Raw genomic sequence first — 14,563 nt, 5'->3', positions numbered from 1 at the left:
GAATTTTCAGTCCTCTGGAGGTGCCACACAGCCTCCACCACTGCCCCCAGCAGAGCTGAGCCGGTGATGGACGCGGGTACTGTTTTTCCAAAAGTAGGCAAGACTTCCACCCCCTCTCCCATGCAAACGCCCGCCTTTCCCAAGCACGGTGCCAGAAGAGCGCAGAGCACTTCCCAGACATCTGTACACGCAAAACTGTCTCATTTCCACGGTGTCACCGTCACCCAGGGCTAGACAGCCTTCACAGCACAGTCGGAAGCATCTGGTGTGCTCATCCCTATGGCGCATCCTGGATTTTACAGTCTCTTCTAGCACCCATCCACCCAGCCCTGCAGACACGTACCCCGCTCTCCACAGACACCGAGTCGCAGCCCAATCCACTGGCACAGAATCAGGCAGTTTGGATTTAAGGTTTGAAGAAAAATCTGCACTGCAAAAAGGGAGTGAGTTGGGAGTCCAGACTTATCCAAGAATACCGGGAGGTTTCTAAATTAGGTGAGAATCATTAATTGCCCACGAAGTAAACGCAACTTTTTGACCCCTTGTACTAGGGACAGAGCCAAACTTGTTTCAGTTTGTGAGGAAGCTGAATTTATCATTCCTCACGATTAGAAACCGCGCTAGCAGTGAGCGGATCCTGCTCAGTTAATCACAGTTAATCACTTCAACCAGTAACGAGAAGCGGAGACATCGATTAGGCACTTCTGTTGTAGGCCAGGCGTGAACAGAGCGTCGCCGTTGAAACTGCCACAGTGCAGGTTAAGCTTGTCCTTGTGACACGGAGCGCACTTTATCCTACCCGCTGCTGCCATCTCAAGCTGTGAAGTGACTCAGAAAGGCCACAAGGCTTTGCCAGCAACCTAAATATACACCTACAGGGTCTCGCAGCGCGAGTCTGGACTCTGGAGCCATGGAGCCTGCCTGGGTTGTAGAGATGGCTAGGTCAACTTTCAAAAAAAAAAAAAAAAACCAACAAACCAACAAACAAACCAAAAAACCCAAAAAATCCACAAACCAAGCAAAGCAAACAAATATTCACTCTCCTGAGCTTATACAAAAGACTTTTCAGGCCAGAAGGAAGAAAACTAACCTTACAGAGCTAAAAAACTGAGTATTTCTCCATCTCAAAAGCTACTTGGGAATCCAGGTGCATCAGCACCATTCTCCAAAAACCCCGAAACCTCTCCTGCTCTCACAGACCCTACTGCAACTGTAAATTCATAAAACCTGTCCCAGAGCAGGACATTCAGTTGAGACACACATTTTACAAGGGAAATAAAATGTCATTCCTCCTCCTTCCACCTACTCACCTTTTCAGATTAACTCACCAGAACACTTTTGTGCAGGGCAGGACGGGATAAATGGCGTTAGAGAGCACTTTCCTCAACACAATTCCACCTCTCTGTCCCAGTTTACCACTTACCACCTCCTCTACCTAGAAACATGTTGCCTTCCTGGCTGCTTCTGAATCAACTCCATCCCAGGTAAGACCCACTCGAGCTCTCTTAGCAGTCTCCAATCCCCCCAGCTCCTTCGTATTGAACGTGGAAGTCTGCTTCTGCGTCTGCTACAGCGAAGGCTCTGGGAAACCATTAATTTTCCCTCTGATTAACTAATGCTGAGGGGAGACCTCATTGCTCTCTACAACCACCTGAAAGGAGGTTGTAGCGAGGTGGGGTCGGTCTCTTCTCCCAAGTAACAAGCGATAGGACAAGAGGAAATGGCCTCAAGTTGCGCCAGGGGAGGTTTAGATTGGATGTGAGGAAAAATGTCTTTACTGAAAGAGTGGTTAAACATTGGAACAGGCTGCCCAGGGAAGTGGTGGAGTCCCCATCCCTGGAGGTATTTAAAAGACGAGTAGATGAGGCACTTAGGGACATGGTTTAGTGGGCATGGGGGTGTTGGGTCGACGGTTGGACTCGGTGATCTTAGAGGTCTTTTCCAACCTCAATGATTCTATGATTCTACAGACCTGCAGCCTCTGCATTGCAGGGCAAGGACTAAACTTCACATTCCCAAGGGCACTGGATTTGCCTACTTTAGGATGACTAATTTCAGTTTCAAAACAAACGTCCTTCAGCGAGGGGGCCAGGCAGTATTGCAGCTCTGCCTCACCTGCTAGCAACGGTGCAAACACACAGCTGACTACTCCATCCATCTCAGGTCTTAGGTGTTATCCTGAGCACCACTTGCTTCACGGCTACTGTAATTCCCACACCAAGTGGTAACGGTCACTCTGCAGCGTTGTATTTCCTATAATCCTTTTAAATATTTCAACCTGTTAGCCACACCTAGCCAATCTTCCAAGGCTGAGTTCTAGTTAAAGCTTTTGTTCCTATTCAACTGTGAAACTTAAGAGTTCCTTTACAATAAGCCCTTTTGAAAGCGATTTTCATGAGAATTCAGTTGTAAAATACTTTCCTATGGATATTTATTTCATTCTGTGAGTAGTACAGATTGCCTGGCAAATTGACTATCTGCTAATAGGTAACCATTATATCTGCTAATAATAGATATATAATATATAATATAATCTGGTAACCATTATATCTGCTAATGGTACCAAACAAAGCTTTTCCCTATCTTAGCTAACTTTCAACAAAGCTGATTTAGAGAAATCATGGGAAAATTCCACAAAATATACACCAATAACCAAATTCACAGTAACAAGTAACTGATGTAAAAGGTACTGTGTAGTACAAATCCGTCTTTCTTAGAAGAGAAGAAATATATGTAAGAACAAAACCAAAACAATACATTTGTCAACTCTGCTCCATGCTGCACTAAGGTTCAGATTTAATTGTGTGCTATTTTAAATCTAAGCAAGAAAGCTCCTGTGCAAGAAAGCAAAGGGCCGGTCCCCAGGAAGGGCAGTACCATCCCCTGTCAGTGGTGTCTTCTTGCAGGTCCCTAGTTTAGGAAACCAGCCTTGGCTAAATTAGGCAGGGAGCAAGCCTGACATGCCAGTTTGGATGCTGTACAACCGACAGATAAATAGCACTACAAAACTGAATGTGGTTTTCCTTCCAAGTCTGTTCCGATCCTCTCTAGTGGATCCTCCACCATCACCCAGATCCAAAAGACCAGTATTCTTGCAGTGAACAAGAGGGCTTGCAGGTGAGCTAAGGACTTTCTCTGGTGACTTTGAAGTTTAAAAATAAGATAATTAATAGTTAAGCCTTTAAAACTTCAAATCAGTCATCCAATAGGCCACCTTTAAATTAAATACGTTAAGTAACAATTTATCGGTACCTTCACAGCAAGGTATTATAGACCTTCACATACATCTGTGATTTAAAGGACATGTAAAAGGTCTTTCTATCACACAGAGACCCAATATGAACAAGCTAGCATGAAAACAGGGCTGCCAAGGGTTTTCTGTTCTACAAAGTAAATGCAGTTGGGGTAAAATAGTAATAACAGCCATTTTATCTATACAAATTCACATAATAGCAGGTTCATTTCTGCGGAGCTCTTTCCAGGAGCTGAGATTATTCTCTACCAGCTTTCTTAAGATTTTTTTTTTGAGGGACATGGGAGGAGGAGAGGTAAATTAGATCATCAACTTGAATAAAACCATGGTGTTATTGAAGCTTTACGTGGCCCCAGATCAGATAAAACACTCTGCTTGTTGCAGAATCAGGGAGCTTAGCAAGGGGTCTCCGATTAAAACTTCCAACGGTTTGAGAACTGCCGCGACAAAGCAAATCTTAAATGCTCACTCGCAACAATCTCTGGCACCTTTACAAATGCCACTAAAGCACACAGAAGAACTGAAGCTTTATCCTGGGGCTGTTTGAGCTTCTAACGCTTGTGATCAATTGTGTCTTGAAGAAAAATGTCAGTCTCGCACCACTGCTATGACTAAGCACTTACTCCTGCCTGCCTCATGTCGGGCAGCTACAGCCGGTGACCACGCTTCCGCTGAACATTTTTCTTCTCTCCTTTTCACATCTCCTACAGTCAAGGAAAACTTATTTTAATGGGCCATGAGAACAAGTATAGAAAAATCTAGAAGCATGGCCTCTCCTGACCTATTCCACAGTGCCACATCAAGCTTAAACAACGTGATGCACAATATACACAATGCCTGAGGGAAGCCGTCTGAAAAGAGGGCACGCTACCGCACTCTCTTTGTAAGGCAGATAACCCTAGGGAAGGCTCCATCCACTTCAGAAAAGCTCTGGTTAAAATACGCATACAAAGATAGCAGGAGTCAAGATAGATGATGGGTTCTGAATATATTTAAACCCCAAGGGCAGACTTAGAGAATTAAAAGAAAGATGCAGAAAAACACCGTATTTTCTAGCATGCATTTCTAGCATGCAAAAGGTTCCTTCCACCCCCCACAGCTCCTAAGCAATTTCTCAGTGCAATTTCCATCAGCTACAGCAGGTCTAAATTTCAAGTTGGAATTATAAAAACAATCTCAGCTCAGTAGAGGCAAAGATCATCTATGAAATGTGATCCAAGTTATACACTGATGTTAGAACATCTCTGTAATCTGTTCACAAATTCTGCGCTCTCGCTACTGCTTCGAAACTGCTTTGTGGTGCCAAAAATCGTGAGCTGATTCTCTGTCCTACTTTTCAGAACTGAAGGCAGTGATGAAAATAGAAAGAATCAATTCCCTTTCACTCCTGCAAGGCTGAAAAGCTTCAAGCAGCACCAGAAGCAAGCACCGCGGCTGTCAGAGGAGCAAATGCTCTCGCTGGCTGAGTGCCCCGATGGCTATGCTGGAGAGCTGTGGCCCTCAGGCACGAGTCCCGAGAAAACAAAGGAGAAGTTTTGGACTGTGGACCACTTTCAATTGGGAATGTATAGGATGCCATATCCAGAGTGACTCAAGGTTGGGATGCTTTCCTGAGAAGCTCGAAGATGTAGATTTGACTTCTGCAGACTGAGCAGGATCTAGAAGTCAACTTTTGTCATTTCTGGGCACATACTCTGAAATTTTGGCTGTTACTTATAACCGAGATTAGATTTCCCATGCTCACCCATTTGTTTCATCCCTCAGAATAACAGGAGCTATAGTGGGTCACACCAAAGATCCCAGCAGACCAGCATTCTGTCTCCGGCAGGACTGAAGCAGATGCCCAGGGGAGAAGACAAAACAGAGGGCGAGCATACGGTGCTTCCCCAAGGATCAGCCGTGCGATTTTTCCAGATTGTACATCACAGCTCAAGGAACTTGAATTACTGTACGGACTAATAGAGCATGAATTACTGTACGGACTAATAGAGCATGATTTCCCTCATTTCGCACTGTTCTCATTGGCAAGCACCACCCACGCTTACAATTTTCTTACCCATCAGGTAATATTTTCTTACAATGCATTCCATGACTGGTGAAAAGTATGCAGGATGAAGTCCCTCCACTAACTCCTAGAATTAAAGGGTTCTTCACCCTTGACAGGAAATAGTAAAGCTCAAGGGTAACTAATTGAAAGGGTAATTCAATCTCAGGAACCGCCCGGTTCTTGGCTGTTAAGATACACCCTAGTTAGGCTCTACAGAAGCTGCCAAGAGGAACACCAAAACAAAAGCAGTTCTCCCTGCTCTGACATAAGAGAACATTTCACCTGACTCAGGGGACAAGCACCAATGTTTGATCACTATTCCACCAAGCGAGACTCAGGTTAACTTAACCTTAGCAGTCAGTAGGGGAGCATGTGTTTGACGGAGGCAGAGTTGCTTTTTTTTTTTTTTCCTCCTCCTAAAAGACGGTTTTCTGATTTGCAGAGGACTGAGAGGGAAATCCTCCACCACCCTGCTGAATCACAAGCTAGCTCTTGCTACCTAGTCAATTATTTCAAAACTATTGCACCTGCTATCCCTTCATTACTTTATTACTTCTGGTTGGATGGGGAAAACAACATCATAAATCCTGTGTGTAAATCACTCTACTAGAATAACAGGAGAGAAAATAGGACAGAAAGAATTCATTTGGCCCATCCCTCTGCTCAGCACTAAGCACTACCTCAAACATCATTTTTTAAGAGGTTATAAAAACAAGTAACAATCTTTTAGCCTTTCTAGGGAGTAGAATCAGCTTTTTCTTAATATCCAATTGCTGCAATTTCTCTACCATTTGCTCTATTCCAATGTGGCGAGTAGCTTATGCCCTTTCTATCAGAAGACAACTTTATACATTTCAAAGAGCTATTGTGTCTTCCCTTAACCTTTCACAGTCTTTTTGCCTTTATAGGTTAATATTTCTAAACACTAGTCAGCCGCCTTTCGGTCCTCTAGACTCTCTTCATTTGGTCTGCCTCTTCCTTCAAATGTGCTGCCCCAGGCTGGTACTGAAGCTTTTCCAGTATCACGAAGAATGCAAGGATTTCTTCACTCCAAAAAACGTTCCATTGACATAGGTTTTTTTCGCAACTGCATGACATTGTTCAGGCATGGTCAGCTTTTGATCCTCTAACGCCTGGATTCTTTTTCTAAGAAACGGCTACGCAGACCCTTTTCTCTGTATGCAATTTATTAGTTTCCAGCTCAAAAACTTGTCTCCAGCATACTCCTTTAACTTTAAAGTTGACTTTGTACTTTCTACTTGACTTCAATCTTTCTACCCTATTGTTTTCCTCCATCACTTCAATGCCCTCTCACTTCAGTCCCTCCTCTCATATCTGATGGACCTAACAGACAAAAGAGAAGATACAAGGACTTTGAGATCATATTAAAAAATATTTTATCCTAGGTTCTTAAGACAGTCTGAAGGCATTAGCCGCATAAATCACCTATTTAAAGTCTATCTTACACTCCTCTTTCTATTTCTAACACTTGTTCTAAAATAATCTAATAGTAAAAATGTAACCTCTCACATTTTTTACACCAGTTTAACATCTATTTAGAATTTGGAGATCTCAAACAGCAGCAATAATGTGTTTTTCTAACAACCTTTTTTTTTTTTGCAACACATCTCCTTAAAAGATCTATTTTAGCATTTTGTTTCATTGCAACTAATTAGCCAAACTATATGCAAGTCTAGAGAAAACTAATTCCATATTCAAAAAGGTCAGGAATTTGAGGCTGATAAGCTGCTCTCTTTAGACATGGGAAGACATGTGAATTCTATTACCAATACATGTTTTGAATTGTACTATAAATGTAACACTCAAGATCAACTTTAACTGCAAAGCAAAAAGAGTCACATCTCCACAGAGAGCACTCTTTAGGGGGAACTAATTCTGCCAACTGATAGAATAGGAAAAGGGAAGAGAGGGAAGAGAGACGCTGAAATCAATTCTTGCCCCAGACAAAAAGGCAGAATTAGAACACAGCCTTTGTGCAGACCAGCGTTCAAGGCTTTACTAAATATTACATGTTCAGTGCTTACTAGTAATTTCCAGTTTGAATGTTTACTAGTAACATTTAAAATCATCGACTACGTAAGGAGAAAGATGGTTTTAAATTCCAGCCGGCTCATTTCCTCACTTCCTGATCAGTCACAAGGAGAGTGATATTTAAAAGGGCAACTCAAGACAGGATGCCATGCTGTCATCACCCAGTTTGTGGCTAGTTACGTACAGAAGTTGCACGCTGCTACCAGTTCATAAACCTGGGCAGGAAATCTGTTCCATTAAATAGAGAACCGCAGAATTCGAGGACTATTCAAGAGAGATCCAGAGAACAAGAGTGCCTTAACAACCCACAACAGAAGTTCAGAAACACGTAAGCAAAAATAATGCTTACGGGAAAACCAGGGAGATTATTTTTCATTGACATAACGTCTGAACACATACTGCAATGATGAAATTATCCTAGCAATAATACAGACAAAACCGCCACAGTTTTTCTAACATGAGAATGCATGAACACAGGCTTTATATTATACAGTTTTAAAAAAAAAAATCAAAAACGTTATTGTGGGTCCTAGGAAAGCAGAAGAATGCAAGTATTTTAATTAGATTTATTACTTTTGCAGTTTTTTTTAAGAAATCTGGTAAAATAAGTATACGTCTTAAAGACAGCAAAAAGAAAAATCAGAAATAATTTGAAGTAACAGCATTAAAGAATTGCCTTTAAGGCTAGTGCAATGATTTAGTGCTTAGTACAATGTCCCTGATGCACTTAGGGACAAAAGAATTTAATTTCAAGTCCGTCAGTCTCCAGATTTGCAGGAGAGAGGTATAATGTCAAGTGAATTAAAGAAGATGGATGAGTTGATGGATTCAAAGAGAGCAATCACCATCTTCAGGACACTGGCAGTTGCAGAATGAGGATTGACAGCCTAAAACGCAAGGAAGAAGAAAACCAAGCCCCAAATATCAATGCTCTGGAAGTAAAGGTACATATAAGCAAGTGTTGACTTTGAGTCCCAGTGAGCAAGACAAATGCATAACAACATTTTAAACTGATTTTAGAAGTCAAACTTTCATTTACTGTCAATAGCACTAAGTGATTTCCACTTTGCATTTAGCAAATGTTTTTCCACTTTCCTGCATTTAGCATGAACTTCTTCCAGATATACAAAACAGCCCTGCAATAAAACATGCTAAAATTGATTAGAAGATAAAGGAAGAGAAGCTGGTGAAAGTCTGGTATAGATCAGATCAGGCAGACAAAGAGAACAAAATGTTTTCTCAGTATGCATCAATCATACAAAAAACCCAGAGGATTTGGTGCTAACGGAGAGTTTTAGCTCCTCAGACATCTTTTGAGATAGACAGAAAATACTTTTAATTTTCTTACCTGGGGGAATTTGCGTTTGATAGATGTCAGTGCTCCCTCTGGCAGTTTGGCAAGTTCTGAATCTCTGACTGCGTGTACTGTTGTGGCTCTAGGTTGATGGGTTAATGCCTCTACCTGAAAAAGTACACAGCCAAAACATTAAAGATAATTCACAACATGTTGCAAAAATCAAATGTCATGATGAAGAAACTGAACAATTCCCAAGAACCGGACTGTCATACTTGTTGCTCACACACATCCAAAACAGAACGCTATTTCCCCTCAAGGGCGCTTACAGAGGGAGCTTACCGAAGGCACATCCATCTGCAACCAGTATGAGCATCTATTTAATCCAAATCTCTCAGACGCACGCTCTGCTATCGGACAGTTGCAGTTTTTCACAGAACTAGAACCCATAGCACCGGACAGACAGCATTACAAGGGAAAGTTCTGTTTGAGCTTTTGCAAGCTCTCACACACTGTGCATCTCCAGAGTGAGGATAAATAAGAACTGCTTTTTACACTTGCCAGAACAACAACCAGAAGCACATAATGAACTCACCATCACAACAACACTTACATCTTTTAATCCATCATTTTTGGTTGTGATCAAGCCATCTAAGAGAAAGGAAAACCCCGCTCCTCTACTGCTCGCTCTTTCTTCTTTCCTCAATGCCACCCTAAAATACTTTCATTTTACTTTCAGAAACTGAATACCCACAACCTTGAAATAATCAAGATTTCCTAAAAATTAAAGAAAGGGATGAGGAGCAAATCAGCACATTTTGTCCAGAAGTGAGCTTTGCTTTTTCTGGTTTGGGTTTGTTTTTTTTTTTTTTACATATGCATGTGTATCTGTGCTATATAAACAGGAAAACAGTGACAGTACCCACCTACCTGAATACTGCCCAATTTTTTCACCTAGAAAATGATCACACAGTGAAAATTAATACAGAGATATTCTCCTTTACAGGGAGAACCTGACACAATATAAACAAAACCAGGTTCTAAAAGCCTGCTCTGCAAAATGCAGCTGTTCCCCGAATCCCCAACTGCACCATCTGCAGAGCCCCGGACCCGCCACCAGCTCTTGCTTTGTTTTGAAATGCAGAAATCAAATTCCCTGGTGAAGTATCTTCACATGCTTAATGAGATAGCCTGCTAGGCGAGATGGCATCATTCAGAGCTCAGGCGTGATCTACAACATTTAATTGCTTAGAAACAGCCTGGTGCTCAGTTTTGCAAGTTTTAGCAACAGGCAATGTTTACTGGGTTTAAAATCCATAGATCAGTCGTTCTGAAAAAAAAAAATAGTTGTCACTGTAGTAGCTGTAATTGCTAAGGTTAAAACACAAACAAAAAAATTCCTCACTCTAACTGCAATTTATGGACACTTAGAATAAAAATGAACATGACTTTTCATTTTAAGTTTTCCAGTAGAAAAAGAAACAGAAAATATATCAGCTTATAATTGTTTGTTTTGTTTTGGGGTTGGGGGGTTTGATGGGGTTTTTTGTTTGGTTGATTTTTGTTTTTTTTCAGAATTAGTTCCAAAGCTTATGTTTACAGCAAATTCCAAGACGAGCAATGCTTTTATTATAGAACTAAAGGCTCAGACACACAAAAAGTTAACGCAACGTATCTAATGCCCTGTACAATGGCTGAGCTGTGCCAGGTGCCCAGGCATGTACTTCTGCCCACAGTACAAGAAAATTAATTTAAAAACACGCGACTCCATGACCCCACTTCCACCAAGAGTGCATTCTTGGAAGACTACATGTGCACAAAATGGACAATTCAGACAGCCAGAACATCTAGATCTCAAAAACCTGCAAGTAGTCCAGAAAGCTGAGATCAGCCTCCTAACATTAACTCTAGCTAGTACAGAAGAGTTTAATCAACACCAATTGCTATGCATGAAAAACTGCACAAGTAAATTTAAAGTAACTACATTTTGCAAGACCTACCCTTTGGTTTTTGTTCAGATGCCAGGGATGTTTTGTTATGTAATTACATTTTAAACTAATTATATAGAAGGGGGAAAAAAGGTCATGCCATCTTTGTACACACATTTACAGAGAACCAAGTCCCCTTTAGGTTCCCCAAATGGCTGCATAACGTCTTCTGTTTTATCTCTCTCCTGTATTACCAGCTTTTTATCACAGTTTTGGGGTTCTGTAATTTAGCTTCCTTATCCTGAAAGCAGATTAAGAGTTTCAATTGTTAAAATAAAACCCTTCCTCTCAGCCAGTCATCACCTGATTGAGTTTAATTTGTAAAAAGAAAAACACTCAAGCTGTCTAATATCCTTTTCCACTCTTTTTGTGATATATGAGTGCATAAAATTAACTGTGCTCCAAAGGGCTCATAAGTCTTTCAGAAAAGATGAGATTTGTAAAAAAGGGAATTAAATTTTAACTTTAAAACAAAGCCTCAAGGATTTTCTTTTTCTCCAAATTGTGACTCGGTCTTTTCGAATTGAACCGTACCTTGTCCCTAGGCAGATCAGAGGGGAGATGGAGACCTTTTTCAAACCTCCTTTACAAGGAGCCATTCAAATCCCCGGAGCAAGTGGCATTTCCAACACCACCAGTGTTACAGACCCCCGCAACTGCAGGGAATTTGTTGAATGTCATTCCCAAGTGATTACAGAAACTGGATCTTGTACTACTCTTACATACAGGTACTACGTAAGTGTTGCCATTAGCTTTCATATTTTCATGCAGATACACCCTGGTATTCTAGCACGGAAAATATCCGGGTCCCAGACACTGTACACCAAGAAATTGAAATTTTGCTTTCCCCTTGGATTATCATCTCAGTTTCCAATCTCTAATTTTATTAGTTATCCCAAACAATTCATAAAATACTTCCTCTTCACTGGCAGCGAGAGGGCTCTCACTCAACATTTGGACCATCTGTAGGATTATTCTCAATCTTCACTACATTCTCCCCTCTCCTCTCTTTACACCCTGTGGTTATAAAGCCTTCTTTGCACTAGTTTTAGATTTTTGGCACATGGGAATCTGCCAAATCAAATAGGTATTTGGCTATTCTCACCTTTTTTGGAGATTAAAAACATATTCTAACATTGAGTCGTAGTCCTCCCCTGTAAATGATACTTTTCTTCTTTGTATTTATTCTCAATAAACCGTTTGAGATGTCATCTATTCAGAGTTTTTTCTTGCTTAGAAAAAAAGAAGTTTCATGCAACATTGAGTACTTAAAATCATTTCATTCTTAAGGCACATTCAAATCCCTGGGCTCCTCTGCCCAGTGAACCTTTTGAACAAGTTTTCTTATTTTTCCAGGTTTGTAAATAGTACAGGACTTAGAGATCTAGCTTGAATTTTAATATGAATACAATCCACCTGCGATCAGAAGATCAACCCCATAAGATTATTTCCTTGGTCATAAAAAAGAAATTTAACATTTTGCTCACCCACCACGGCTGCAGCAAACAACACAAAAGACACCTCCATAATAACATTAATAAACAAATGTTTCAAGAAATAGTATTATCTTCCTAATCTTATTCAACCTGACCAGAGGGGAGCATATATTTGTATATTTGTATGTATAATCACCCAAGGCTCTCTTCTGAGCTCCTTGCCAGACTATCATTATTTACCCATGCCAGCGTGAACACAGCTACAACACTTGCTCCAGTGCAAGAAAGAATCAGCGGACTCTTTCCCACTTCTTTTCAAATTCAAGTCAACATGATGTATTTTGCTTGAGGCAATAGTACATCTCCGGTTCTTCTCCCGCAACATCCATTCTTTCTTCTTAGTAACAAGCCTCTGAACAAGTTCTGCCTCACTGCCCATTTCTGGTCTTTTCTTTCTATTTTAATTCACCCATATGCCATCCTTGTTCTTCCTCTCTCTCTCAAACAATCCTCCAGTTTTCCTGGAGTTCACTGAAGGCTTGAGCCCATCGCCTTTTCTGCTCTATCTGGACTGGCTATTCTTCTCTTTGCCATCTTACTATCTAGTGTTGTTCGCTTTTCTCATGTTGTAAACTCAGCAAACCTACATGTCCACTTTGAAATCCATCTCTCTTTGAAATCCAACCCCTACGACTTATTTTAGCAGTCATGCAAAAATGCTAAGTGTCCGTCCATTGCACACCCGTCTCCGAGGTCTACCCCTTGGCTCCTTGTTTACAGCAAGCATCAACGTCTCCTCTCCACCTCCATCACACCCTCAAGAATCTGCCCATCCACCCACTTTACTTCCATTTCCTCTAAGAGTTGCATGAAGCAATGCCTCGAATGCTATCAATAATTTGCATCAAGGAGCACATATCAATTTCGAGTGTTAGATACTTTGTGGTTCTTGTAATTGATCATGAATATCACCACAGGTGATGGTCCCTCCTGCACTGCTGCAGTTCTGTTGTTCCTAACGTTAACAAAAAAGAGAAACACCCCAACCCACTATAAATAGACATATGCTCTTTTTACTGTTTCAGTTAATTCTGACAGCTAGGTTTCTCATATCTTCTCCTAGTTCAGTATTAAATAGTGACAAAAACATGTACGATGAATCTACCGCGTACAATGCACGTGATTCACAACCCTAGCTTACACGTTCTTTACAAAGAAAAAGCGTTACTGTAAGTCTTTTAAAAGAAGGGGAGAAAGCAATTTATATTCTCGGGACCTCTTTTGACTTCAATTTCAACAGTCATCCCTGACAGTTCTTCTTACAGCTTTCCAAATTACACAGTTGGAAAGTAAAAACTAGCAAGTGTCATCTTCTGCAAGTTGGTCTAGTTACTCCAAATTCCTTTTTGAGCTACATCCAACAAATCACTTTGAATATTTGCTTAAGTGTGTGCATAGCCCCGGTGCAATAAGCACGGCTATTCTCATGCTTAGCCTTAAGCTTCTCTGAGACTTCATGGAAGACTTGACCAAAACTGGAGCTGTTTTATGTTAGTCTATTTGCTGGCAATAAAACATTGCTTCTCCATACAAATTCAGCCTCACTTTAACAAATTACTGGGTGACTTTTCTAATAGTCAGCAAACAGTAAAACGCAAATAATTTCAAAATACAGTTTCTTGTGTAGATTATTTCTTTCCAAATGAGTTTTCAAGTCTGCCCAGTGCAATAGGACATGGGTCCGGTCTGAATTAGTGACACAAGTCAACAGGATTGTGTTTATAGTCACAGGTCCATTCTCCCTGACCTTCAACCACTGGCACATTCATACGCTCTAGTGGCTCCTCCTGTGCATTCCCTTCCCATCCACGTTTATTTTCATAAGGCACTGCTTTCAGTTTCTCTTCCTTCATAGCTACTATTCCACCCTAGAATTTTTTATTCTCTCATACATCATGTTTCCTTCCCTCACATCAATCTTTTCCTTGCTACCAGCTCACAAAAAGCAGTAATTTTTCCACACCAAGGGTACCCTGCATTTCGGCCCTTGCACTGCCACCCCTGGACACGACGCAGTAAGAGGGAACAGCAGCCACAGAAATGAAAGCATCGGTTATAACGAGACCCTGGGAAGCAGGTTAGGACCCCAAAGATTATTAAATTATGTAGCTTAAACTCTTCATCATCCAAATCCTCATTCATGAAAGCCACAATCACTGCCTGTCAATTAGCCTGGTATTTGTAGACTCAAGTTTTCATGTTCCCACAAGACGCTTTGGCAAGACCCAGCAGCCCACAAACACGCATCCTCTTACAAAAGAGCGTGCCAGGGAGATCGACCAGGACACATCCAGCCACGCTTCAGCAAAAGCAGCATCACGTCTAACAAAACAAAGTGAGAACTCTGATAACAGTCAAAATAACAAAAAGGCATTTTCTTCTCTTCAACGCAGGCATAGTTTCCAGCAGCACCAGTGGAGGGGTACAGACTAT

The 14,563-nt window shown here is 41.1% G+C and overlaps 1 protein-coding gene across 2 annotated transcripts in view; it reads right to left on the bottom strand.

Annotated features, from left to right (window-relative positions):
- The window catches only part of PNPLA7 (patatin like domain 7, lysophospholipase), a 128,086-nt gene that overhangs the window by 69,501 nt on the left and 44,022 nt on the right, over window positions 1–14,563 (bottom strand). For both annotated transcript variants that reach the window (XM_076355052.1, XM_076355054.1), the window contains exon 20: window positions 8,701–8,814. In XM_076355052.1, coding sequence (XP_076211167.1) covers window positions 8,701–8,814 — 114 coding nt within the window. The remainder of the gene's footprint in view (window positions 1–8,700; window positions 8,815–14,563) is intronic.

The sequence above is a fragment of the Aptenodytes patagonicus genome, chromosome 18 (assembly GCF_965638725.1).
Source record: "Aptenodytes patagonicus chromosome 18, bAptPat1.pri.cur, whole genome shotgun sequence".
In the NCBI taxonomy this organism is placed as follows: Eukaryota; Metazoa; Chordata; class Aves; order Sphenisciformes; family Spheniscidae; genus Aptenodytes; species Aptenodytes patagonicus.
Note: the sequence above shows the minus strand (reverse complement) of the source record. Positions and strands in the feature narration are given on the sequence as shown.